The following is a 26918-nucleotide window of genomic DNA, read 5'->3' on the forward strand; positions in this document are numbered from 1 at the left end:
ACAGCATAGTTTCTTTAGTTGAATTGTCCAAAGCTCTGACAATATTTAAAATGCTGAGGATCAGGTTTTGGTGGTGTCTCTGTGAGGGCCTATTTAAATGTCTTTCCCAGGATGCCCCCTAGTGAGTTAATCTGGCTATGGTTGGAACTCAAAACTAGAAATGTAAACTACTGTCCCGTGTATGCAAATGTATGTTTACCTTGAACCTATGCTACCATAAATCTATTTCTGAATTTAATAGTTTATTATTTAATTAATGTCATATACACAAAGTTACCAACAAAATGTTGATTTATCAGGAAGTTTACGAGGAAGAGTTTAAAACAACACCCTCAAACAACACTAAACACAGTGTAATGTTATTCAAGATGCTACACTCCATATTCAAAAATATTTTCAAAATCTAATATTTTTTCGTGTACACAAAAACTGCCAGTTACCAGCAGCATTTTCAAGACACAGTTTTTTCATGTGCTTTAAAAGTCAGTCCCTTTGGTTTTCAAGTCATTACTTTGAATTCATAACTACATCTTTGAATTCTTAGAAAGTTCATCAGATTCCACATTGAGTTTTATTTCTGCTCCCATTCCCACATTACAGAAAATAATACAATATTGGAAGAATATTTCTGTCCCTAGGCAATGTAATATGCTAAATAGAAACACTCAATTAAATATTTGACACTTCTTTCTGGGTTACTGTGCACCTTTAAACGAGAAGCTTAGTATCATTTCCCATAGTGAAATTTATATATACAGTCTATGAGTGAAACACATACAGGAAATATTTACGATGAAACTATTTGAGCAAAGAACTGGAAACACAAGGAGTACACTGGAGTTTCTGGCTTTAAGCTAATACTTTAGTACAGTTGCTGCGTTGCATCCAATCACAGTGCAACATGCAAATCGAGCAGGTGTCACCAGGGAGGGACTGAAGAGGAAACGAATATTTCGAGAATAACAGCAGTGTGCCTGGCAGGTGTCGACAACATTGAGCAGGAACAATGGATTTATGTGTCTTGGAAGAAGGAACTTCAGAATAATCAGTAAATTAATGGCGAGATCAGATTGCCAACCTGCCTGTATTTCTCAGTGATGACAAAGTTATGGGTGTTGAATGTGATCACAAGAGTGTTTTGATAAACCGGAAAGAGCGACGCTGTGACTGAGAAGCGCCTCTCCAGATGGAGACGGATTTGAAGCTGGAGTCTACTGTGTGGGTCGGGAGTAAAAGATACCGGGCAGTCCTGACAGGCTGGCACTTCAACTGGACCGAGCTAGACAAGAAGAATCGCGACAAGAAAACAAGTAGGTGGCTTTCTTTACTCCATCTCTCCAAATGTCCTCCCTGTAAACACGTGCTTTTATTTATGTTTAAATGTCATTTCTGAGCAGAGGTGGCATAACAGGGCGATGACAAACAAACCGTTGGAAGTAGGGAGGACACTTGGAGACACCATGAACAAAACACCGTACGTCTTATTTTGGACAATTACAGGGAGGGTTTAATTCAGCCCAACACGTGAAGAACAAGTTGAACAGCACTAACACGAAACACAACCTGCTGACATTGACAACACTGGCTAATGGAGGACTAACACACCTCCTGGCATGTTGTCTTAGCACCAAAATGCTTCCGCCCACACACACGCACACTGTGCAGACAGGGAGAATATCTTGCACTTAAAACAAGACACTTGTGTCACTTTTTTACAGTGCAATGCCTTGTTTTTGATATGTTTTACAAATCAAAAGCACCTAAAAGGATGCAATGATGTTTACACTTGTTACCTTGTAGATGGACCATTCTACCGAATTGGACCAAAGTCAGGTTGGAAATGTTTTGAAAATGTGTATGTTTTTTTCCCAAAACTTTGTCCATATATATTTTGTACCATATCTAAATTAGACATATCTAGTAAAATAACCGTACATTTTGATATCGTATTTTCAGACTGTATTGGAATGTTCTTCCTCTACCAAAAATGGTCACTACCGAAACATAGTACATACACTGTAGTAAAAAAGTATTATATTAACCTGTTAAGATTGTTTTACCTTCCCTTCTCTAAATAGTATTTTAACAAACATTTCTTGAGGGTTTTCACAATTAAATTAATATAAGTGAATTTTTAATCAAATTTCAAAGTTCAATTTATACAATTCATAAAAATCATAATGCAAACTTTCTTTGTAAAATGCATAATACTGATCATATTGATTCCAGAGTTGATGATTGTTGAAATTGAACATACATTAAACCAATCAGTGTCATATCATTTTAGTTGATAACTCAATATACTTAATCTTTTGCAAAACATCCACTGTTTCGGTAGTGACCACAGTATTTTGTTCTCAAGGTTGTTTCATATTCCCTCAACCTTATTGCTTTATCTTAACTCATAACATGCCTTATGTGAAGTGTGAATGTTTGAAGCTACTGACCCAGAATCAGCCCTTTAGTAACAGGCTGAAATAGAGGGGAATGAGAATGGGTGATCTGTTTGGTATTTTGAGCAAAACACTTCATAGACATGTTTTTTATATATCTGAGACCTATAATATATGCCTACAAATAGTATTATAGGAGAACTTTAAAGTAACACACTGATTTTCAGACTTTAAAACACATTTATTTCAAAATGGTGGGATTTACCTGCTTACCATTCCATTTTGTCACTACCGAAACGATCATATCAATTACCGAAACTTAACCATATGTTTCGGTAGTGACTGTTTCGGTAGTGACTGTTTCGGTAGTGACTGTTTCGGTAGTGACTGTTTCGGTAGTGACGATTCTAGCTTAAATTGAGCATAACTAAAGAATGCTAGCAAGTACATGGCTAACATACACATTTTTGAAGAGGTTTACACACATAAAAACCTAATACTTTGCATAAAACCCCAAAAAGGTTTACTTAATTGAAGATAATATGTGTTCGGTAGTGACAATTCTTAAGGTTACACGCCGATTTTCAGATTTTGGAACAGATGTGTTTTAAGTGTTATTTACAGAAATTGAAATAGATGTCAGGGTTGGGGACAGCTACTTCCCAATAGAAAGTACCCTATAAATGATGTTTTTGTATATATTAAGCTTATCACTATATAATGTAATGCCTTATGTTTAAATAGACCATAACATATTCTTAGTAAATATCTATGTCTGAATACTTAATTGTTTTGTTAAATAGTTTTTCTTGTTGTGGGACCGCACTTTGTACTAATTCGGTAGAATGCCCCAGATATCATCCTCATCTCTCATATTTTTCAAGTACTGTAAATAGCTGAAGTATGAAATATAAGGTACAAAACTGTTGTTAATAGACCTTCATTTAGGCAGATATTTGTTATTAATAGGTGGGATTATTAATTCTGATGTGTGCCAGTGATTCATAGAACTTTGAAAATGAAGTGGAATTCAGTCATCATTAATATTTTAGTTATATCTCTGCATTTCCTTGACCTTGAGTGTGTTAGGATGCAGCCACTGTTATGTTACACCTTTGCTTTGGCCCCCTACTGTCACATGTAAACGTATCTGCTCTAAAGAAGGTCTAAAGGACTTTCCAGTAAATGTTCTATTCATTGTATGCAAAGAAGCCCGTCTGCTGAAGTCTGTGCTGTGTGATTAAAGTTTCAGTGCCTGTGGCTGAGGTGGTTGGAGTGGAGGAGGGTCGGGTGGAGATCCTGCCCCAGAAGTCAATCGAAGACACAGACAAAGTCTTTACAGGTGGGTTCAACTTCTCATGCAACACTCTCAGATATCCCAAAGAAACCAAGGCCACAGTCAAGGCTTAAGTAAATAATAACCATATTTTACACATAGCCATGGAGTTTAAAAATATATGACAACATGAGTCATTTGCATACACTGGTTTTGCAATGTATTCAAATATGTGCCTGTGTCTCCCACATGGCGATATCATGGTTTTACAGCATGGTTTTGTTTTTTTATCTAACATTTATCTACAGTTTTCTACGTGAAGCGCAGCAGCACTGGGAGCTCTTATGGGTTACTATGGACACTGGGCCGAACCCAGTTCAGCGTCCCCAGTCGGGTGCTCAGAGACCAGTGGACCAAACACCTTAGAGCTGCTCTCAAAACTCACAGTATGGATGGATATTCAAAAAGTCATATTCCAATCCTCCAGAGTGTTTATGGCTCTCAATAACATATTTGCTAATGTATTCTTCAGGTCCGGTGAGGCCTAACAGGCTGTTAGTGTTTATCAACCCATATGGCGGGAAGAAGAAAGGAAGAAAGATCTACCACTCTCTGGTTGCCCCTCTGTTTGAGCTCGCTGGCATCAGCTGTCATGTTATTGGTAAGAAACAACAAAGAGGTGTTGCATAGATAGATTATGTATTCATTAGTAATCAGTAACTAATGCATTACTGTTTTTTGGATATTACAATGGCAAACTTTGTCTGTATTTTCTTTAACAAAACTCATATTTTAATATGTCTTTTATTTAGAGTAATGTTAAAGCAAGGCCTGTCTTGATTACTAGTTTTATTGGACAATATATTGTCCCAAAAGTAATAAAACATATTATTGTTATTTTAAAACCTTTTAATGATTCTGAAAAAATGAATATATATATTAGGGTGGTCCTTAAAATTGAAAGTCGGAAAGTCAAATTGTATTTCATTCTATTAGTCAAGAAAACTCTCCTGGTGAATCTTTCCTCAATCTGACAACATGTACCCCTCCCTCATCGACCTTGAAGTGTAGCCTCAGTTGCAGCACCGTGGCTGCTGGTGTGGCAGCCCAGGTCGATGAGGGAGGGGTACATGTTGTCAGATTGAGGAAAATTCACCAGGAGAGTTTTCTTGACTAATAGAATGAATTCTGGGGGTTGGAGCTTAGACTTTCCGACTTTCAATTTTAAGGACCACCCTACTGAGGCTAAACTTCAAGGTTGATGAGGGAGGGGTAAATGTTGTTGGAATTTGAATAAAATTCACCAGGAGAGTTTTCTTGACTATCATAACAAACTCCGGTGGTTGGAGCTTAAAATAAATGAATTCGAAAATATACATGGCACTAAGGACCACCCTAATATATATATATATATATATATATATATATATATATATATATATATATATATATATATAAAAGAAATATAAAAAAGGTAAAAATAATAATAATAATAATAATAATGATATCTGTCTATATGTGTAATCCTAACATTTATTTTGCAGTGACAGAGCGGGCAAACCAGGCCAGAGACCATCTCCTGAAGAAAGACCTGACCGGCTTTGATGGGTAAGAGTTATAACAGTTTCAGAGCAAACACTGTGACATTATAACCAGTATTACTGCTAAGCTCTCTTGGAGGTGCTTCACAACAGAAACTCTTGTGTTTGTTTACAACAGTGTGGTGTGTGTGGGTGGGGATGGCATGTTCAGCGAAATACTCCACGGTTTGATTGGGCGGACACAACAAGAGGCAGGCCTTTGTGAGAATGATCCCACTGTCACTTTACAGCCCTGTCAGCGGCATATTGGCATCATCCCTGCAGGTAATGACACTGTTATTAAATGCCGTTAAATCAGATCACACGTTTACTATATTGTTTGTTTCAGGATAAAACAAAAGTTTGCTTCCATCTTTTAGTTATACTGTTTCTCAGAGATCAGAAGTTGCACGCCACCATGATCTTGAAGGATAGAATAATATATAGTATAGTATCCAATGATCTTAAGAAAAAAGAGAGCATGTTGTGTTATCATAAAAGAAAGGTTGTTGTAGGCTTCCTTTAATTATAGCAGTAACACATTCATCTTCTACAATACAAAAACAAAACACGAAGCACTTGTTGAGTTAATTTAGGCCTTGTAACTGATTCACCAGCACTTACACGTATGATCTAGTTTGAAGTGAATATATCAGCACTTTCTTTGTTGTTCGGAGTTTGATTCTTTATGGTTTTTGCGCTTATTGTAAGTCTGAAGCTGAATGATATGTAATATGTAATGTAATGTACATTTGTCTCTACTGTAGGCTCTACAGACTGTGTGTGTTATGCCACAGTGGGAGTGATCGACCCTGTTACCTCAGCTCTGCACATCATCATTGGTGAGGAAGGATTTTCAATAAAATCTCAAATACTCTCAAAGTACATGCATACATCTTAAAATACTTGAACAATTGTGTCAACTCTGAGCTCCAAAGTAAAGCCTGTATGCCGCTTCCTTTTCCCCACAATACCTTGCAGGAGACTCTCAGCCTTTGGATGTGTGTTCGGTCCACCAGGCTTCAGGTCTGGTGCGTTACTCTGTCTCTCTGTTGGGCTATGGCTTCTATGGGGACGTACTGGCTGAGAGTGAAAAACACCGCTGGATGGGACCTCTGCGATATGACTATTCAGGTGTGGACTGATGATTCATTTACAGAAATGACTGCATGCTTATTTTGCACAAGACGCTGTTTGATTCTCTGTGTCTATTTCAGCTTTCAGCTTGACGTTAAACATGTATTCTGTAATTCTTACTCACATGACTAATATGGAAGGAACTCGTATAACACACAAACCACATTCCCCACATATCTGGTCTTTTAAAAGTGTTGTTGACACATGTCCTGTTGTGCATTTCCTCCTAACCTTATTCCTCTCTTTATCAAGGCACAATGGTGTACCTGAGCAACAGAAGCTATGCAGGCATAGTTCAGTATCTGCCAGCAGACCCGCTGCTCTCCAGCCCCAGAGACAGAACACGCTGCCTCTCAGGGTAAAACACCAACTGCTAATAAGAAATGACACAAAGAAAGAGTACACAGAGTGCAATTAGTAATGAACACAAAACAGACTCTAAAAAAGAAAATCATGACATGCATATCAAATTATACTCTCTATCTGCAATGAGAAGGTGTTTCACCTTAAAACAGCGTGGGAGTATTTTCTTTACTTATCTATTCATTATGGATCCCTGTTTATTCATTTAGTTTCAAGTATTATGTGATTGTGAAACAAACGTCTCCAAACAACACCACCACAGTATTGTTCTTATGTCGCAGTTATTTAACTTTTATTATTTCAACTTTGAATTGACTCTTACTGGATCACAAGAGTAATGACCATGAAAACATGAGTGTAAGGGGTAGTTCTGGAAGAAGCCAATAATAACATGAACTGCTGAAAGCTTGTTGTTCTTTTTGGATACCTAATCTTACTCCTAGGAAATACATTTGTTTAAAAATAATGAGGTTTTCTGTTAAAAGTTTAAAAGTGAGACAATTCATTGAAAAGGAAGTCGTTTAAAAAAAGTGAGTAAACCTTAAACCTGTGCAATGAGGAGAGAAAGTGTCCCTGAGAGTAGCATCATTATTAATAAAGCACCAGTCAACAGGTTCAAATTCACTGCTTGAGACACTGTAACTGCTACCAGCCGCAGCAGGGACATGGTGTTGGGTGCACCTTGAGGAGGGAAGAGACCAAGCAGGAGCAACTTGATCTATGAAAGATGAGACTCCTGTTAGAGAGCACCCCGTCTCGTCTTTGTCTGAGGCAGCGGCCTCTGGCTGTCAGCAAGTGCTTTATAAGGCTGTTATGAATGGGTGTCAATGGTGAGGAGCTTGTTATATCACTAAGAGTTCCAATTATTTGTGTTGCTGTTGTGTTTAGGTGCAGTGTGTGTTCCAGAAGCACAGAAAGACTTTTTCCCCACTCTTCAGACGCTGGCTCCTTATACAGCTCCCACTACAGCCAGTTCAGTGGTGACTCAGAAGGTAAACACGCACGCGCACACACACGCACACGCGCACACACACACACACACACACACACACACACACACACACACACACACACACACACACACACACACACACACACACACACACACACACACACACACACACACACACACACACACACACACACAACTTTTTTGGCTTGTGACTTTATAAAGACAGTTCAGTCTAATTGCAATGCCTCAGTGTGAGTGATTTATTTGAAGCTTTTATGGAGGGTTGAGTTAAAAAAAGTGAAAGAACTAATATAAAACTTTTGTTATAATAACAACATGTCTCCCTTTATGTGTCTCTCTAGGTGAGTGGGTGACTGTGGAGGGCAGGTTCAGGTGTGTGTCTCTCACTTGCATGTCCAGCTCGTGTCCCAAGAGTCCTCTGGGCCTCTCTCCCTCGGCTCACCTGGCGGACGGCACCGGGGACCTCATCCTGGTGTGGGACACTCACCCTCTGGGATTCCTCAAGTTCCTCTACAGGCACACAAGCACAGAGGATCAGGTAATGGCAAATTCCCATTGACTTCTAGCTGGACTAGTACGTTTAAACACTACTTGACCCCGATCTCTGCCCCCTCTCTTAGTTTGACCTGCCGTTTGTGGAGGTCCACCGTGTGAAAGCCGTCCGTTTCTCTCTCCCCCCCGGCAAAGAGCAGGAAGAATATGAAGAGATTGGAGGGTCGAGTGGTGGGATGGATGAAGAGGAGAGAGGCTATATTGAGACTGTTAGTAGGTCTGGATCTCAGCAGCATCTGGCAGACAGAGGCCCGGGTAGAGAAATGACCAACGTGCAGAAAACAGGAAACCCCTTCCTGTGCGGCCTGTGCTGCAGCAAAGCTCCTGCTGTGTCCGTGTGGAACTGTGACGGAGAGATACTGCCTTCCACCGAGATCCTCAGCAGGTAAGAGTTCAACTAGTTTTTTGTTGTTGTTGCAAAAAGTACTGTATTATCCTCTTACAGTATCATATTGTTACTCATCTTAGTCATCAGAGGTGGGAAGTAGTGGAGTACAAATACTGTACTTAAGTAAATGTTTCTGGTATCAGTACTTTACTCCACTACTTATTTTTCCGACGACTTTTTACTTTTACTTCTTACATTTTTAACACAAATACCTGTACTTTTACTTCTTACATTTTTAACACAAATACCTGTACTTTCTACTTCTTACATTTTCAAAACAGGTTTGTTACTTTAGTTTTAATCTGCGTTTGGTGGTGGGATCATTATTATTTAGAGTCATTGCGTGCCTATTGATTTTAACACAATCCGTGTATCCATCATTTCCTGGTCTTCACTAAACAAGAGCGACCAATGAGAACTTAGTCATTTTGCCGTTGTAGCTAACAATGACATTATTGTTCTATTAATATAAAGGTAGGTCAGGTACTCTATAAAACAGTTGGTAGTTACGGGTACTTTTAAGTAACTTAAGTCCATTTCGAAGCCCATACTTCTTTACTTTACTTGAGTAAAGAAGTTTAGTCAGTACTTCTTTAGTAAAGGATGTGTGTGTTTTTGCCATCTCTGTTAGTCATCAATACCGACAGAAAACCAAATAGCTCACTGAATATAAAGGATGATTGTTTCTGAGCAGTACAGTTTTTTTACCGTGTTCATTCCTCTTAGGGTTCATGGCCAGCTGGTGCGTCTGTATGCGAGAGGCATCGAGGACGGAGCCGCCATGCACTGCAGCGAAGATATTGAAAGGGGATGCACACTTCAAATATAACCTCACTTGCATTTGGGAAGATGAAGGGAAGGTGACAATGGGAATGTTTTTAAAGCGAAGCTATTTTGTGAACTGAGACAGCCTTCAGTCTGTCATGGCCAAAGAGTTCCTAATATTTCAGGTTACCTCACATGTTTTCTCTTCGCAAAAATAAAAAAGAACTATTTATTCTTTTATGAGTGTTTGTTAGTTGAATACTAAAAATGAAAACACTATTTAAAGACATGATACAAATATCTGAGTTCACGTTCCCATGGCATGTACAGTGTTGTTGTACTAGCCGGCAAATCTTATTTATTTTACGAGCTTCCATAGAATAAAAACTCAATTATAAAGAATGACCCGATTCCTTTTTATGCTTTATTTTTCTCAACAAACAGACATTGTTCAGTGAAAATCAAACAACACGTGAAAGAACAAATAAAGCAGTCCCAGAGGAGAAGTTGTTAAAAAACATGTTTGCTTCACTTCCCACGGTCCTCTGAGTACAGATAGGATCACACACGTTCCGCTATTGGTCAGTGTGTTTGTAGCCAGATAGGCCATGAACCTAGTAGAGACACACATAGGTGACAGGAAACAGCTTCAGTATGTTGCAGGGGGTCAAACAAATCTAACAGCTATTTAAAAGTAAATGGAAGTGGTGATGTTAAAACGTATTCATACATCGTGACAGATTAACCGATACAAATGTTAGTAAAGTGTATTTTAGATTTTTATCTTATCCTAAAACACCTACCTCAAGGTTATTCTTACCTGTAGCAGAACATTTAAAATAGTTTCCTTTAAGCGTCACCTGCATCATGGTGTAGTGATGACTGTAAACACAGGCGTGCTGATAGCAGAGAACAGGCTTATGTTCTAAAACATTCAAATGACCCTTCGAGTCAATATTGATCCCATACTGCATCCATAAAATAAAGGTCAACAATCATGTAAGTACAACTCACATATCTCAGGAACATTGTGTAGGATTTAGTTGGAGGTTAGATAATCTAATCTACGGTGGCCTCCAGATGACCTTATAAATGCCAAAGGCCCTCGCTAGAACCAGTTTTTGGTTTGTTTGTTCTGGGCTACTGTAGAAACACGACATGACCCAGTGAAGAGAATCTGCTCCGTATGTACATATACAGGCTAAGCTCACAAAAACAGCCAATATAAACCCCTATGAATCCTACACACCTATGACCTTGGTGTATGTGATCAGGAGGCCTACTGTTAAAAGAATAGAAAAAGAGCAGGTGTGGTCAATATTATGATTTATTTCATAGAAATGTTAGATTTACAGGTGAACACTCAAATCAGACTCATACAGTTATTGCTATTTCCACATTCATTTGGAGTGATTAAGGATAAAAAAACAGTGGCATTTTTAAACATGCAGACAAAATCAATATACAGCAGTGAGAGAAGGCAGTGAACTTTATTGTTTGTAAACGTGTGGGTTGTTCATGAATGTGTGTGTGTGTGTGTGTGTGTGTGTGTGTGTGTGACAGAAGGCATCATGCAGTGTGGGGCTGCACCCACTTGTATTTTCCCTCATAGCGGAATCCCACCCTCTTCACCAGGTCATCCGCCTCGCTCGGACCACGACTGCCAACAAAGAAACAACAGGGGGAAGAGAAATGATCACTAAAATGGAAAATGCACTGTTTATTTATTTCTGTCTCATGAGATAGACACATTATGTTACCTTCCATATGTGTAAGGGATGGGTGGTTTCTTCTCTTCCTCTATTTGGTGGAGGAGGGGGGTGAAGATCCTCCAGGCCTCCCGCAACTCATCACTGGGACAGAAAGCAGAGCAGTTCAAAAAAAGACCACATTAAATACAAATAAATAGACAATAAACTATGACAGTTAAACCGACCTGCGGACAAAGTGCATCTGATTTCCACAGAAGACATCCAGTATCAGCCTCTCGTAAGCATCCGGGAGCTTCACGTTCTGGAAGAAGATGGCAGCCGTTTAAAAACTGTGAATACTTGCTTATTTCAGGTTCAGTGATGTTTCTTAATACAAATTAGTAAGGAGACTTAAACTATATTGCAATTCACCAAGTATGAGATATGGTGGAATCGGTTGAAATCTTTTAGACAGAAAATAGAAAATAGAATTCAACCATAAATTGGCCAACTTTAGATTTTTAACAAACTTTTTTAAGGTTACCAAGTGACGTTTCCTTGACTTTTTATTTATTTTCAAACCATCTACAGTATGTCACCGGAAAACATTGAATAGGTGTCAAATGTCACCTAAATTATTTTTTTATGTTGAAGATTCATTTGACTTTTGAAATAAAGCATGACCAACATATCTGGAGAATCAAATGACACAAAGAAAATGGCTCTATATCAAAAAGTATATAAAGTTTGCCTTTACTCTTACGATACCTTTTTCTTTTATTTCTACATATTATTTATTGTATATAAATTAAATGTGCATTGTTGGAGGGAGCCCAAGATTCAAGATATTAAAGTTGTATATTGTTGTGCATATGATAAACTTGAAAATAACTGATAGAGGGCGAAAAGCTAAATGATGATGCACAATGGATTCTTTGAGAAAGGTGCAGCACCTTGTATCTGCTCCTGTAGGTGAGGTCCAGCTCCGTCTCCTCGGGGCTGAAGTAGACCCCCGGCCTCTTGGTCATCATCTTCAGGTAAATGGCTTCGTCCGGCTGCACCCGCACCACCAGCTCGTTCCTCTGACAGCGCTCGGCAAAGATGTCTCCCGGCACGTCAGTGAACTGCAGACGCACCTCTGCCTTCCTTTCGTTCAGAGCTTTACCGCAGCGCAGGATGAAAGGAACGCCTGGTGGGGGGAGAGTTGATGAGAGGACGCCAAAAGAACTGAGAAAATCTGGGGGAGGTGAAGACTAAGACAAGTGATGAAAAAGATAATAAATGTTTTCACTCACCATCCCATCTTTCATTCTGGACATAAAGCACCGCTGTGGCAAAAGTTGGCGTGCAGGACCCTGCTGGTACAGTGGGATCGTCAAGGTAACCCAGTTTGGACTGACCCTCCCCCTCAGGGTCGCCCACATACTGGCCGAGCACCACATCTGATCCAGTAACAGGAGCTATACACTTCAACACCTTCACCTACAGTTCATCAATGGATAAAGTGTTGGATCGTCAACGATGCTCTGGAATTTAGACAGAAAATGTTAAATCTTTCTGTTCAATCACAGTCATTACCTTCTCATCCCTCACGTCGTCGGGGCTGGTGGAAGCAGGTTTCTCCATGGCGACCAGACAGAGAATCTGCAGGAGATGGTTCTGCATGACATCTCTACACGAGGAACAAGAAGTAGAATCAGCACAAGTGAAGGCTCTAGTGTAAACATAACATTGTATTCATTGTTTTGACTTTTATTAAAATGTAATGGTCCTCACCTAATGATACCAAAGTCATCAAAGTATCCTCCGCGGCCCTGAGTGCCAAAAGGCTCCTTGAAGGTGAGGACCACACAGGCCACACTGTTCCTGTTCCATATGGGTCCAAAGATGCGATTTCCAAACCTGGCAATGAGAGAATAAGACATTTGTAGAATAAACCCTCCAATACCAGTGACACAGGAAGGAAGAGATAATGAGAAGTAATTAAATAGAATTAATGGTGCTAAGGATTTCACTAGTGGTATAGTGCTTAGGAATGTGTGCATTGAGTTAGCTACCTGAGCACCATGAGGTTCTGGACCATCTCTTTGCCCAGGTAGTGGTCTATGCGGTAGATCTGGTCCTCTGAGAACAGGGAGGAGAGGTGGGCTGACAGCTCCTGAGAGCTCTGGAGGTCTCGTCCAAAGGGCTTCTCCACAATCACCCTGCTCCAGCCTCTGATTCACACACATAGGCCATTAGAGCAATGTGGATGAATAGCAGGTGAACTATTGTTGAGTAAAACAGACACTGACCTGGAGCTCATGCAGTGGGTTCTTATATTTGTGCTGACATGTTTGTAGACGGTGGGGGGCAGAGCCAGGTAGAACAGTCTGTTGGCGTCCGACCCCCCAGGAAGAGACGACAGATGAGAGTCGAGTTGGGCGAAAGAGCTGTCATCGTCATACCTGCCGCTCAGGTAGGAGTTCCTACTGAAGAAGGCTGAGAGACTCTCACTCTCTTCATCAGTGACCTGAGGGAAATGACAAACAATTATTCCAGAAAAGACCCCACACAATCAACAATCCTTTCTCAGATAGCTAACAAGTACCCTCAGATTTCCTACCTTCATATAAGGCAGACATGCTGTCTTGATGTCCTCCACAGTCAGCTTAGACCGGGAAAAACCCACAAAGTGGGTGTCATCTGGGAGCAAGCCATCTCTGAATAACCACCTAGAGAAGGGATAGTCAAAAAGCAGGGATCCAAAGGTCAAACTCCTCAGGATAAAAAGTGACCAAAACAAATAGAGCTTTGGTGTTTGAGAAGAAATTCTTACTTACCATAAAGTTGGATAGATCTTCTTTTTAGCCAGATCCCCCTATTGAAGTGTACATTTGTTTTTAGATCTGATCAAGAACTCCTTCAGATAACAATGTGGCTGAAAATAATCCATTATTAAGAGTCCAAAGAGTAAGTAAACTTCACATGGGCTCATGGAAAGTGGGTGGATCTGTTGAGTCATGGTAGAACTTTGAACACAGGACTGTGAGACTTCAGATTATTTCTAGATTATTGGCTTCAGGAAGGGAAAGAAACAATTTGGGTGACAGGAAAAACAACTAGATTATGGAACTAGTGCCGGGATTAAGACCAACAAAGGCAAAAGTAGATGCAGCACATTTCAGTTAACATGAGCCAACACTGCAACATTCCCCAGGTCAATAGTTTTCTGCAAGGCTTTGTCTCAACTTTATGTTGGGCCTGTCACTTTATACAAGCAAACAAGACAATTTGTAGACTTTTAAACATGTGAAAGAGAGCATTTCCACAGATACTTTTTAAATCGGGTTAAAGGAAGTGAATGAGTAACAATGTTAAACCGAGGAAACTGTAGTTATTCATGTCGTGTTGTAAGAAGTTGAGAGGTTGTACTCACAGAGGCTCCCAGGATGATGAATGTGTGCGTGTTGGAATGAGAGGACTGCTCCTCTCCATAGAGCTCCCTCCTGAGCTGTCCAAACACCTCGGAGCGAGTGAAAGGCTCAGAGCTCATCTCCTGTCCCATCTGTTCTGCGGCTGCAGTTACTGTGGCTACTCTCATTCCCCTACACACTCAGCATGGGGAAATTTAAATTGTCATCCTTGCATTGCAGAAAAAGTCAGCAAGTGTATGCTGCCACCTATTGCTGCGAAGAGGTATTGAGAAAATGTGACAGCTTCCTTGTGCAATAATGTTGAGTATCCTCTCTCCAACCTCTACTGTACTGCAGTTTGGGCGTGAAGACAATTCCACGTATGAAATTAAATCTGCAGGTAATTAGATCCGGTTTGTCAACCTGAAGAAGTCCTACCTATTCATCTAAACTTACATTTCAGGTCTGTCAGACGTATAACAATTGGCAAGAATGTTCCTTCCTCCTAAACCACACCTTGGACAAATGTTGCGTAAACATTAACAGAAGCCTCTGACTGAGAAAGCCCTATGGCTTACAAGACTGTAAATTAAGTCATGAATTATGCCAGGCCATCTAAATCAAAGAAATGACTATATGTGAGAACCACAGTGAGTTAATCATTATTTCATGAGATCACCCGGTAAATCAATAGGCTACTGACCATTTCAAAAAAAGAACATTTGAATACCAATGTAAGATTAGTACCTTGAATACATTATTAAAGGTGGGGTCGGTACATTTGGAGAAACCAGCTCGAGTGCGCTAGAATTTGAAAATACACAACCGGAGAAAATCTGCCACTTACAGAGCCCCTCCTCCAACACACACGAATGCGCACATGACCAATGAGGGCACGAGATAAGTTTGTGCACAGATGGAAGGCTGACAGGCAGGTAGGCCATCCAGTTATTTTAGCCGGGCCGGTTAAAATGATTGGTCGTGCGGCTTCCACAGATGACATTTTTATGGATTTTTTGTCAAAGCACTTAAGATATTCATTGCTATCGGGATGTTAAGAGCATTCCATGCAGTGTTTCCCCTGGGTTTACCCAGAGCTCGGGACAATAATGCAGATTTGCCCCGCCCTTCAGAAACAGAGCGGAGGGAGAATGTGAATACGCAAAGCAGTGGACACTGAAACATGCACATACATTGGATAAATAACATAGGCGTTTAGTTTATTTAATAAAAGAGCACATGTTCAATGTGAAAAGTGACCGTAGATAGATTACTTCAGTTGCAATTTGGTGCTATATATATATATATATATATATATATATATATATATTTCTTTTATAATTTAAAAAAAAAAAAAAAAAAAAAAACACCTTGAATTTCAGGCGGGGCGCGGGGCTCCGTTGGCAGGTCGCAGCGCCAAGACAATGGTAGGGGAAACACTGCCATGGAATATAACAAAAAGTGTATCTCGAGCCGGTTTCTCAAACTTACCTACCCCACCTTTAAGGACAGATGAAGCTGGCTATAACTTAAATGTATTTCACAGTTTAAGCTCCCGATTGATTTTTGTAATACTTATGGCAATAAAAAGAAAATCATTAAAGATAATTTTTCTTCTTTCTTTCTTTTTATTAAAAACAGACATCTCTTGCTTTCGGGTTAAGAGTAAGACTTGTGCTTACTGTCATGTTTCAACATTCATTGTCAGAACAAAAAAAGGCACTAAATGGTTATTTTATTTTTCAAGTGTAAATTCACTGAAATGAGATAATTGCAGTTCACAGCCAATCTATCACAGTCAAGCTGCCACTGCTGAAGGCCAAGTCCAAGTTTCTGATAATCCCCAGCCACCTTTAAAATGTTTTTCTTCAGAGTCCATCATAAATAAATTTAAAACAGATTTAGGCCAACCCAAACGTCTTCCTCTGTGAAGTGACCAGGACTGTCTTTTCTTTGTCCTCCATGTTTGAATGTCCACTAAGTAGGGCCGAATGCCCCAAGCTCCACAGCATGAAATCCTTCTGGATCAATGTTGAGCTGGCTCCATGGGGCCCGAGTCTGAGGAAGGGGACACATGGTGAGGGGGTCACCTGATGGGCGGATGGGGAGGTCAGCTGAAGGTCCAGTGCTGGAAGAGGTCAGCAGCATTACAGTCGCCCATCTGAACCTGGCCTCTTTGCAGATGTAAACATTTCCCACTGCTGGGATTCTTCAGAAGATGTTCCTGGAAAATAGCATCAGAGAAAAAGATTAATTAATATAGAAAATTAATTCAATAAATAAGACTTGTATGCTGGAATATTGTGCTTCTTTGCTTTCTAGCAGAATGAATAAGTAGATTAATACCACCATTTGACTGTCTGCTAAATGTAAAGCTACAGCCAGCAGCATGTTAGCTTAGCATAAAGACTGGAAGCAGGGGAAATAGCTAGCTCATCTACTAGCATCTCTGAAGCGCACTACAATCAACACATACATCTTTTGTCTATCTGTACGAAAACAAAAGCGTAAAGACAAACAAAAAAAAGTTGTATATGTTTTTTTTGCCATAACACTTTCAACTTCTGCCAGTTGCCAGGCAACCTCATGACAACCAGGGAAGTCCTCATCTAACTGAATGTGAACAAGCGTTGACCACAAAGCGTTTTCCTTCAGTCTGGCCCTTGCTCACCTCTGTTAGGATCCATTCTTCCTGCGGTGCCACACTGGTGCCCTTCCCCTTCCGCTGGCATAGCTCCAGCTTCACGGGCTCTGGCTGCGGCATGGCATGAAGACACAGCTGCTTTGCAATATTATGACGCAGCTCCTTCTGAGAGGAGTACTCAAAATACTAGAAGAGACAATCATTCAATCAGAGACCTTACAGGGAACATCAAACCATTATCTATTTTCTAAAGATCTATAACCATGCTCCGAAAGTATAAAATACCTGACCCAAGAGCTATTAAAGGTGGCGGCTCTCTGGAAATGTTTAGTGAAAGCTGACAACATATTTATTTAATTTGGCTTCTAATTAATATCATTATTCTTGTTGGTCCCTTTTTTTGTACATTTTGTAAATATATTTGATCATATATTGTCTTTTTATGGTCTAAATCTATAATCTATATGCCCTTGTGTAAATGTGTTGCATCTTTTTGGAAAGAACTTCAAGCTACATCACTGTACAAATGTGCTATACCAATAAAGATTATTAATATTACTATATATTATCTTCAAATCTTAATTTTACACGTGTGAGTCATTGTACCTGGTTGCCTCCCATGTTGTGGCAGGTGTACATGATCATTGGTTTATTTCCCTGGTTATTCTCTCCAACATCCAGACAGCTCTGTGATCCTGAGTTTTTAATCTGTTACAAACACAAACATGAAATAACAGTAAGACACATCTGAGGGTATGTAACTTGTGTCATTTATCATATTGTTGATTTGCACATAAAGAAAAATGGAAATGTGACTTACTGTTCCAAACAATGTTGGGTTTAGGTCTGGAACGAAGGCCTCTGGGTAGATTGTGTTTAAGAACCAGGTGAAGTTTTTGCAGTGAAGCTTCTCTCTCAGATTCAGACGTTCAGAGATGTCCCCAAACTTATTCTACAAACATTGAAGAGGCATATTTAAAAAAAAAAAGTACAAGTACGTATATTAACACATCAACTTGTTGAAGCAAATGATAGGTTAAAAGGTACAAAAAGGTGTGTGACGGCCCCAGAGCCTGTGGCCGGTTAGTGTGCGTGTGTGGTGCAGGTCCTGTGATGGGTGTGGAGCTGAGGAGGCCAATCAGCATAACTGGGGACACCTGGCCTGCGCAACAGGTTCTACTTAAGCCCAGCTGCTCGGAGTCACGGGGCGATCGCGACTCTCTCCGGGATCCCTTCCCCTCGCCCAGCCTCTCATTTTACGTGTAGAGATTGTTCGCAGAACCCACTGCAGTGTTACTTTTTGAGTTGCCACAATAAATGTGCCATTGCTTTTTCGGAAACCCTCGTATGTCTTCATCTCTTTTCGTTGTGGCCTGCGAGCCGGTCATAACAGGTGGCATCAGCATAGTATATAAGAAGTGGACGTAGTGACCATGATTTCAACCATTGGTTAGTAGTGCACTACAGATTTGAGGACTTCAATTTGGCATTTTGGCTGTTGCTATCTTGTGTTTTTTTTACCAGAAGTTACAGGAGAGTGTGAAACAACTAATATAATGAGACCTTTTTAGGCATGACTAATATATTATAACGCAAAAACACACTGTGAAAGGGTCAAAGTTCTAATATGGAAACACAGACTTCCACTTGGTGGCAAACGGTCAATCACAAGATGGCCATGTCCTAAAGCTTTTGCTGCCTAATGGTTCATTTTACTGTAAACTAGAGCATAATTTACAAAAAGGAACATTATTCATTTTGTATTAAAGAGCACTTGGCTCTTGTTAATATATCTAGTGAGGACGAGGTTCATTATTTTATGGACTTATTTCACAACCATGAGTGAAGCCCTGCTTGCTTTAGAAAGAAAGCCGGTTTGGGCACTTTATGAACCTTATTGGCTTCACTTTTCAGACTTGGAGTTTGCCGCTTGAGTGGAATCAGGGTGATAAATGCCATTGTATCCACAGTGCACATAACATCGTGTTACTTCCATCTCACTAACCTCACTGGCCATAACGGCAGCGTTCTTGTTGCGGCGATAGAAAACGTTCTTGTAGTCGTCCATCCAGACCTCGGCCAGGCGCACCTGGTTCCGAGTGATGACCTCTGTGCCCTTGGGGAAAGTGTGGGGGCTCTTGGACCGGAACACATGTCCCACCACAGAACATGGGAGGATCTCTAGCTGACCCCCACACTGCCACACCTGTGGATCACAATTAACATAGCTACAAATGCAGATAGACTTGTTAAATGTGTGGCACTGAAAGAGTACAGACATAGAGACTTACCCTGAAGGACATCTCAATATTTTCACCGCCCCAGATCTCCATCTTGTCATCGTATGTTCCAATGTGTTCAAAGTACGTCTTCAAGATTGAGAAGAGACCTCCAGCAAAAGTAGGGGTTCTGTAATTTGCAGAGAAAGATACAAATGTTTATACACCTAAATGATTCAGCTCGTTCTTAGTGAAACCAACAGGATCCTTCTTACTTTACAGGGTAGGTTTCATCCTTGCGCAGCTTCCTCGCCTCCTCAGGGATCTGCTCCCAGCCGAAGGACAGGCTCCAGTCAAAGTTACCTCGGTTGTAAGCGCGGCTCGAGGCCACGGGCTTGTTGAACTGAAAGGTGGTAAGATCAATGGTGGTGATCTCTGGACTAACCACAGCGGTGGGTTCCTCGACAATGCGGGCCAACAGGGGCTCCAGCCAGCCGTGGAAGCACTCACCTAGACAAGACAAATATGTTTAACTATCTTTTCGGTTTAGGTAAACAGAGTTATGATGGGTTGAGAGGGCAATGCATGGCTTCAACATGCAAGTATTACATAACATTGTGTTCGTTTCAAGCATGCTGTAATCAAGCACTATCTGTTTCTAACAAATTGTGGTCAAGAAAGTATAATTTATAGGTCTACTGAACGTTTTACTGATGAGTGCATGAAATACAACACAGATTAAAGTTTTTAATTGGACCGAGACATGAATAACCATTGATATTAAAGGAGAGGTGTCATGGCCATTTCCACTGATCATAATTCCATTGTTGAGGTATATTCATATAGATTTATACTGTGCATTTTTCCAAACTCACATTGGTTTCTCATACAGCATCTCTGTAAACTACGTGTATTCACTGAATTTCACTCTCTGCCTTTAACGGCTCGTTGTAGCTCCAAAAGCTCCAGCCCCCACCCTCCCCTGTGAGCACAGTGTGCTCTGATTGGTCGGGACGTTGTGAATCGCGCTGAGCTCCGTGGAGGTGTTGTTTCCTTGTTTAGGATACATAGCGAAACACAGCCAAACTCATCCTGAGCACACACAAACTCACATCCGAAGTAAAAACAATAAGTGTGGCTTGATATTGAGTAAGAAAAAGGTTGATAAACGCTGTGAGAATGGGTCTGCAGAGAGAATTTTGCCGCGATCCCAACGGTCTGTTATCAGCCTGCAGCCAGGGAGGAGAAATCAGCAGAGCTGCCTGCTCCCTGCACACAGATGTGTGTGTGAGGAAGTCCGTGGATTGGTCAATTTGGACCAATCAGCGGGGGCTTAACTTAACGGCTCCGCGGACGTAACGTAACGGCTCCACGGATTGGTCCATTTCGTTCCGGGTACGGGGTTACGTCACCCCGTCCCGGAAGAATCAAATGGACAATGACGTATCTCCAACGAGGCGTTTTGGGGAGGTATTTTCTGTGTTAGAGTTTTACTCGCTATAGGGTGTACTTTGAGGGTTTTGACTCTGCACACCGTTTACATGCATAAAAACCTTCATAACACACAAGGGGACGGGTAATAACCGGAAAAGCATGACACCTCTCCTTTAAGCAAAACAATCATGACGACAATTTTATCCAAAATACTGCCATTATACAGCACAAACCAACTTTTTAGAGAATTAAAGGAAATATGAGACACTTTATGGCAGTATGGTGAGTATTTAGCAAATATTGAAAAAAAAACACATAAATCCCTAACCCTAGTAGTGCAATTTCCCCAAGTAGCTACATACTAATGCTTGAAAACGGCCATGGTGGCTTGTGTATTGTTGTTCTTGTTGTTGTGTGTGTGTTTTCTCACAGTGTGCGTCGAGAAAGGTTAGCACTTCTCCCTGAGCGACACTGGCCCCCAGCAGCCTGGCAGTGATGAGGCCCTTCCTCTCCGGCTGCCTCAGGACACGGACAATCTTCAGCTGACTCACATAGTCCTCCAGTTGGCTCTTCAGGTGCTCTGTAAGGAAAAAAACATTATTGTTTACGCCTCATCTTCATTTAAAAACAATGCAAATGTATTCTAAAATGTGATGGTTACCGGTGCACATTTTAAACTACACTCTATAGTGTTGCAGAGTTTAGTCAGAGATGCAACAGACTTGAAACAGAAGTTGTCATTGAAACTACTATTTTCAGCATTAAATATTAATAAATATGGATAATTGCTGCCCCAGAAAGAAAGTGAAACAATCCTATGTATACCTTTGAGACCACTGCCAGAATAAATAGCAACAAAGTGGAAAGGTTTCTGGTAAGAGTGGGTTATACTTCCCCTTTTATGACCTCCAGGTTTGATACCCATCACGGATTTTAAACTAATTTTAAAAAAGCTGGAGAAATCATCTGTGGGTGTTTGCACCTGCTATATCTGACTACTTTATATGGATTTCAATGACTACTTTTTCACGATGTTGTATTTTAGTGTTGCCTCTGTGTTTAGTGTCCTGTCTGTCTGTAACTTTGTGTGGTAGTGTTACCACTGACAGGTCTCTCTTGAAAATGAGACGTTGTGTCTCAATGAGATTTTACACCTGTATAAATAAAGGCTAAAAAAACAACAAAAAAAACCAAAAACAATCTCTCAGGTTTCCATCTAAATCAATCTGCCGACCAACCGCATGTTTAAACGTTGTGACAGAGCTGCTGGGCTCGTAGCAAAAAGTGAAGTTCCTTAATACGAAATACAGCTGAGGGTAACTGACAGTTATTTTCATAACCTCAAATACAAAGAGGATGTTTCAACTCTGCTAAATGCTGAAGTATCTAACAGCAAATGAAGAGATGTGCATGACTTCAGTCGTTTACATACCTGCTTCACTTCGAAGCCAAATGTTTTGGAACTAAAGTGAATAAAATTAACCAAATGTACAGAACAATCAATAAACCAAAGGGGGAGTGACAGCAGGTTTGTATATTAAAATGTCCAGTATGATACCAAATGTTTCCAGACAACTGTGTTATGTTGTTGCTGCACAGTTATCTGTGACAGTTCCCCAAAGTGAACAGTTTGCACAGTGAAGTCATAGAAGCATTTCAGTTTGGACTGCGAAACATTTTCCTATGCAAAACATACAACAAAGCTACACTTGTATGTCAAAGCTGGAACAGCTATGATAAAAGAAGCCTGTCACTTTTGCCAACTCTCACCGAGGTGGAGGAGCTCACGGAGAGTCTTTTGTCATGTTGGTGCGCACCACAGTAATTCGTATTTCACTAGAGGTCAGCCTATTGCACATAACTATAGTAAAATACACAGTGCCATGTTTATTTATGATACCCGCCTGCCTGTTACTGTGTGTGCAAGCTGCTAAAAAAACACAAGCCGACACCTTTCTTATCAACGCTCACAGCATACAGTGGATTGATGCCCTACAAACTTGAAGGTCAGTTTAATTAATACATCACCTATAAGTTCTTGATTTTCCAAATGTGCTCTGCAGTGTTTCCCCACGTATACCCTTAGAAATAAATGATTGACAAGAGCTTCCTGGTGATTTTATATTGTGTCGTTTAATAATATTTCATAATGTATGTTTTTTAGATACTTACATTCAAATGACTGAACCACCAACTCCCCGGCACTCAATAGGTTAACATAACATACACATTTTCTCTCATTTACTGCCCGATTAAGAGCAGAAATATCACAAAAAAGTGATTGCTGCGAAACTCTTACAAAAGTTATTTTATATGTTCCGAGTGTTCAACTTATGTGTGGTCATTTGTGTGTGTGTTTATATTTCTCCTACCTGCAACACTGGCGTCGTCTACCAAGATGATCTCTATGAGCAGGGAAGCAGGAGACGTGTGCAGGACGCTGTAGACCGTCCTGAGGAGGGTGGACCAGGCCTCATTGTGGAAGACAATAATAACACTGGTGGTAGGCAGAGGAGGACAGCGACGAAACTTCCTCTCCACACACCTGAATGACGTGCACCGTGCCAGAAAAAAAAGAAGACAAAGAGAGTGTCGGAGTGAGAGGCCTATCTGACTAAAAGTAACATATCTTGAAGAGCCACATACCTGTCAAACCAATACTTGTTTTTGGCTGAATAAATAAACAATATGTTTTTACAACACCAGATAATGCCCATTTACATGTGCTCAATGCCATGTAGTCTGTGTTGTGAGCACAATATGAAAATCCATGCAAATAATTAACTGCTCCGAGCGTGACCCAGCTGAGACCTAAGATATTATCTGGCCTGTTGGCACTCTTCTTGGTGAAAGGGCGATTAATCTACCGCGTGTCATATTATTTTGAGAACATGTTCTTACTCTGAAGGCCGCGTGTCGTCCCCAAGACTACGGCTGAGTGAGATGCGGTCGCTGGCAAACTGGTTGAAACAGTGGCGAGTCATACCCTCCTCCTTCTCCTTCTCCTCCTCAGGGGACAGTTTGTCTTTCAAAAATGCCTTCCCATCAGCCCCGAAGCTATTGGGGTCCTGAGGCAGTCTCTCCAGGTGAGGTTTGAGCTCAGTCTGAGTGTAGATTCCAGCGGGGCATTTGGTGTCCTCGGTGGGCTGCACCTGGACTGACTCTGGCTGCGGAGCTCTGATCTGGAATCCAATGTTGTGGACAGCGTCTCGTACCATCACCATCACTTTATCCTTCTTTACGACCAGCTCCTGAAACCAGGGGTCACCACCTGGGGAGGGGCCAACATCCCTCTGGAGCACCACTATGACCACCAAGAAGAGAGTCCCCCCAAGGAGCACCAGTTTAAGGGGGGACAAACGCCGTCGAAGTAACAGACGCATTTTTCAGAATATATGTTGCTCCCGAGGCTGTTAAAAACAGAAAACAAACAAAATTATTCCTCAGGTACTGGCTGCAAAACTATTCCTGCATGTAGCCTGAGGGTTTTAAGGCTTTATTCAAAACCAACTCTACTGAAAACCTTACCTGCTTTTACCCTCTAAACATTCTGTGATTTATTCCCGAGGCAAAAGAAAGACGACAGGGAAGAAGATAATTTCTTAAACCGGTTTGTGCGTCTGTGCAAGTGTCATAGCAGCAGGAAACCTTGCCATTGTCGCTCCTCCTCGTCTCTTTAGGAAACAGTCCCACAGGGTGGGTGGAGAGACCAGGGAGGAGGAGAGAGTGAACAAACACACCACACCTCTCTCTAAACACCTGAATTCACCTGCTTCGGCCACAATCCTCCAGGACCCACGTGGCAGCAGGTAGGCCAACAAACCACAAGTCCCTCATCTGTTAATAAGTGACACATAACACCTTGAATCCACCCCTGCTCAAAGTCACATCACCAGTAATGACCAGCTGTCATCTGCTACAGGAAGTAGCTACGTGGAACATGACAGGACAATAACATCACCCTGCCTGGGCAAAATAAGAGGCTTTTTCCTGCAATGTGACACAAGATATCACTGCAATGTTGATATCTGTGTCTGCAGGTGATCACTGTTCAGTTTGAGACTCACTCTCACTGGTTCATAATTCATTTAATCTATTCTCAAGCCAGCCTCCCTCATAATTGATTCAAGAGGACAGTCTTTGGGTGTTCCAGAAAAGGAAACAACCACAGTCCAAGCTACACTTTCACTAATGGTTCACCAGTGGCCGAGGTGGGGAAAGTAGAAGTACCGCAAGAGTGTAGTAATACTCTGTTACAAGTAAAAGTCCTGCATTGTTGCGAATGTTACTCAACAAAAAGTACAACATAATTACCATCAAAATATACTTAAAAGTACCAAAAGTAAAAGTATTCATCATGCAAATTGGCACATTTCTGAATAATATATGATATGTTTTGATTATAATTATTGATGCAATAAAGTCTTATCAAAGCTGGTAGAGATGCAGCTAGTTTTAATTACTTTGTTTGCTGAAGGGTAGCTTTAGGATGTAACTCCAGGTGCAGTTTTATTTGAAGGTTGAAAATAATACAAATCATTAATCAACATTTTAAAAGTAAATAAAAGGTATTTAATAAATGTAGTGGAGTAAAAGTACACTATTTACCTCCCGATTGTAGTTGGATAGAAGTACAAAGTAGCAAAAAAGTAAAGTACAAGTCCCTTAAAATGGTACTAAAGTACAGTACTTGAGTAAATGTTACTTTGCACAACTGACCAGTTGGTCCAGTTTGTTGTAATGACAATTAGAACAAAGGATAAGGAAGAAGGAAAGATTATTGACTAACTTTAAATCAGCTTGAGTAGAGTTTGTAAATCTTGTGCCAAGATTACACATTCCCTCAAGCCAATTGAATATAAAATAGATCACGAGTGATATCAGATTTCTACAGCATATTGAAGCGCAAATAGACAATAAAAAAAGGTGCCAAGAACAGACACAAGTCATTCAGCAAAACGATTCGATACAGCAAAATGAAAGAGGAAGAGTTGTGACTTTCCTGTTTTCATTCAGAATATTTCAGCCCATGTTTTATCTCTTTAGCGGCTCTAGAAATCACTTATTTAAAAGGAATGAATTAAACATGCCAGTCAATATTACAAATGACACCGTGTCGCTTACCTAAAATTCACGAGCAGTGGTCGCCTACACCTGTTCCGGTTGATTTCTTCAACAATGTGTTTCCAAATGAACTCGCGGCAGGACTTTCTACTTTGTACAAGCCGTCAGACCGGAGTTCTGAGCGAACCAGGATACAGCAGTTTCGTGGCCTCCCGTGTTTTCCTTTGAAGCGAACAGGTGCCATTTGTTGAAATAATTAGATGGAGTGAGTCCCCTGCTGGCCGCGGGAACTCTTTATTTCCGTGCAGCGCGTTCACTGTCGAGCTCCTATAGAAGTGTCCGTCAATCTGAGCCAAACACGGAAGAAGACACTAAACAACAGCGGTGGAGGAAGTACACTGATGTGTTTCTAAAAGTAGAAATACAACAGTGTACAATTCACAGTCGTGTAAAGAAGCTCAGTACATGTACTCAAGTGTTGTACTCAAGTACACCATTGAGAGACTTGTACTTTACTTGAGTATTTCAATGTTTTGCTACTTTGTACTTCTACCACACTACAATTCAGAGGTAAAAAATGTACTTACTCCACTACATGTATTTCATATCTTTAGTTCCATTGCAGCTACCCTGCAGTATACAAAGTCACTCAACTAGCCGCACCTTTACCTTGATAAACACTGCATCAATAATTATAAGATAAAATAAGATAATCCAATATAATACATAATTCTGGAATGCATAATGAGTACTTTTACTTTTGGGACTTTAAGTAGAATCAGAAATCAGAATCAGAAACAGGTTTATTGCCAAGTAGGTTAACACATACAGAAAATTGCCTTGGTATACATGGTGCATAAACACAGTTTATTTTGATGCTAATACTTTTGTACTTAGAATTCCTACACTGTGGTAGTTGTACTTAAGTACAAGATATATGAGTACTTCTTTGACCTCAAAATACTCTTGTTACAAGTACAATTCCTGCATTTGAAATCTTACTGAAGTAAAAGTACAAACGTTTTAGCATCAAAATAAACCAAA

At 40.5% G+C, this 26918-nt stretch overlaps 3 protein-coding genes across 4 annotated transcripts; 1 reads left to right on the top strand and 2 right to left on the bottom strand.

Moving 5' to 3' along the window:
• Nucleotides 1-946: 946 nt before the first annotated feature.
• Nucleotides 947-9832, top strand: zgc:158263 (ceramide kinase family protein). The gene is made up of 13 exons (XM_034145327.1): nucleotides 947-1310; nucleotides 3640-3735; nucleotides 3978-4115; nucleotides 4202-4330; nucleotides 5214-5277; nucleotides 5389-5534; nucleotides 6017-6091; nucleotides 6231-6383; nucleotides 6639-6744; nucleotides 7638-7741; nucleotides 8064-8260; nucleotides 8343-8659; nucleotides 9389-9832. The coding sequence occupies exons 1-13, from the start codon at nucleotides 1187-1189 to the stop codon at nucleotides 9489-9491; spliced, it is 1752 nt and encodes a 583-aa protein (XP_034001218.1). The 5' UTR covers nucleotides 947-1186; the 3' UTR covers nucleotides 9492-9832.
• A 906-nt stretch (nucleotides 9833-10738) lies between these two features.
• On the bottom strand, nucleotides 10739-14887 carry LOC117494416 (glucose-6-phosphate 1-dehydrogenase-like). The gene is made up of 12 exons (XM_034145328.1): nucleotides 14537-14887; nucleotides 13941-13978; nucleotides 13724-13832; nucleotides 13413-13630; nucleotides 13176-13334; nucleotides 12895-13020; nucleotides 12697-12790; nucleotides 12414-12600; nucleotides 12072-12307; nucleotides 11364-11440; nucleotides 11188-11280; nucleotides 10739-11087 (listed from the first exon to the last, which is right to left on the bottom strand). Exons 1-12 carry the CDS (start codon nucleotides 14699-14701, stop codon nucleotides 10997-10999), a joined length of 1593 nt encoding a protein of 530 aa, XP_034001219.1. The 5' UTR covers nucleotides 14702-14887; the 3' UTR covers nucleotides 10739-10996.
• Nucleotides 14888-16118: 1231 nt separating this feature from the next.
• galnt6 (UDP-N-acetyl-alpha-D-galactosamine:polypeptide N-acetylgalactosaminyltransferase 6 (GalNAc-T6)) lies at nucleotides 16119-26193 on the bottom strand. 2 transcript variants are annotated; one of them, XM_034145324.1, is made up of 11 exons: nucleotides 25935-26193; nucleotides 23712-24220; nucleotides 23183-23355; nucleotides 21241-21390; nucleotides 19652-19886; nucleotides 19449-19566; nucleotides 19163-19363; nucleotides 17978-18109; nucleotides 17764-17865; nucleotides 17185-17343; nucleotides 16119-16737 (listed from the first exon to the last, which is right to left on the bottom strand). In XM_034145324.1, exons 2-11 carry the CDS (start codon nucleotides 24191-24193, stop codon nucleotides 16624-16626), a joined length of 1866 nt encoding a protein of 621 aa, XP_034001215.1. In that variant the 5' UTR covers nucleotides 24194-24220; nucleotides 25935-26193; the 3' UTR covers nucleotides 16119-16623. The 2 variants fall into 2 exon arrangements, with proteins under 2 accessions (XP_034001215.1, XP_034001216.1); XM_034145325.1 differs by lacking the exon at nucleotides 25935-26193 and adding an exon at nucleotides 24339-24481.
• Between the last annotated feature and the right edge of the window lie 725 nt (nucleotides 26194-26918).

This window comes from Trematomus bernacchii, unplaced genomic scaffold, assembly GCF_902827165.1.
Source record: "Trematomus bernacchii unplaced genomic scaffold, fTreBer1.1, whole genome shotgun sequence".
In the NCBI taxonomy this organism is placed as follows: domain Eukaryota; kingdom Metazoa; phylum Chordata; class Actinopteri; order Perciformes; family Nototheniidae; genus Trematomus; species Trematomus bernacchii.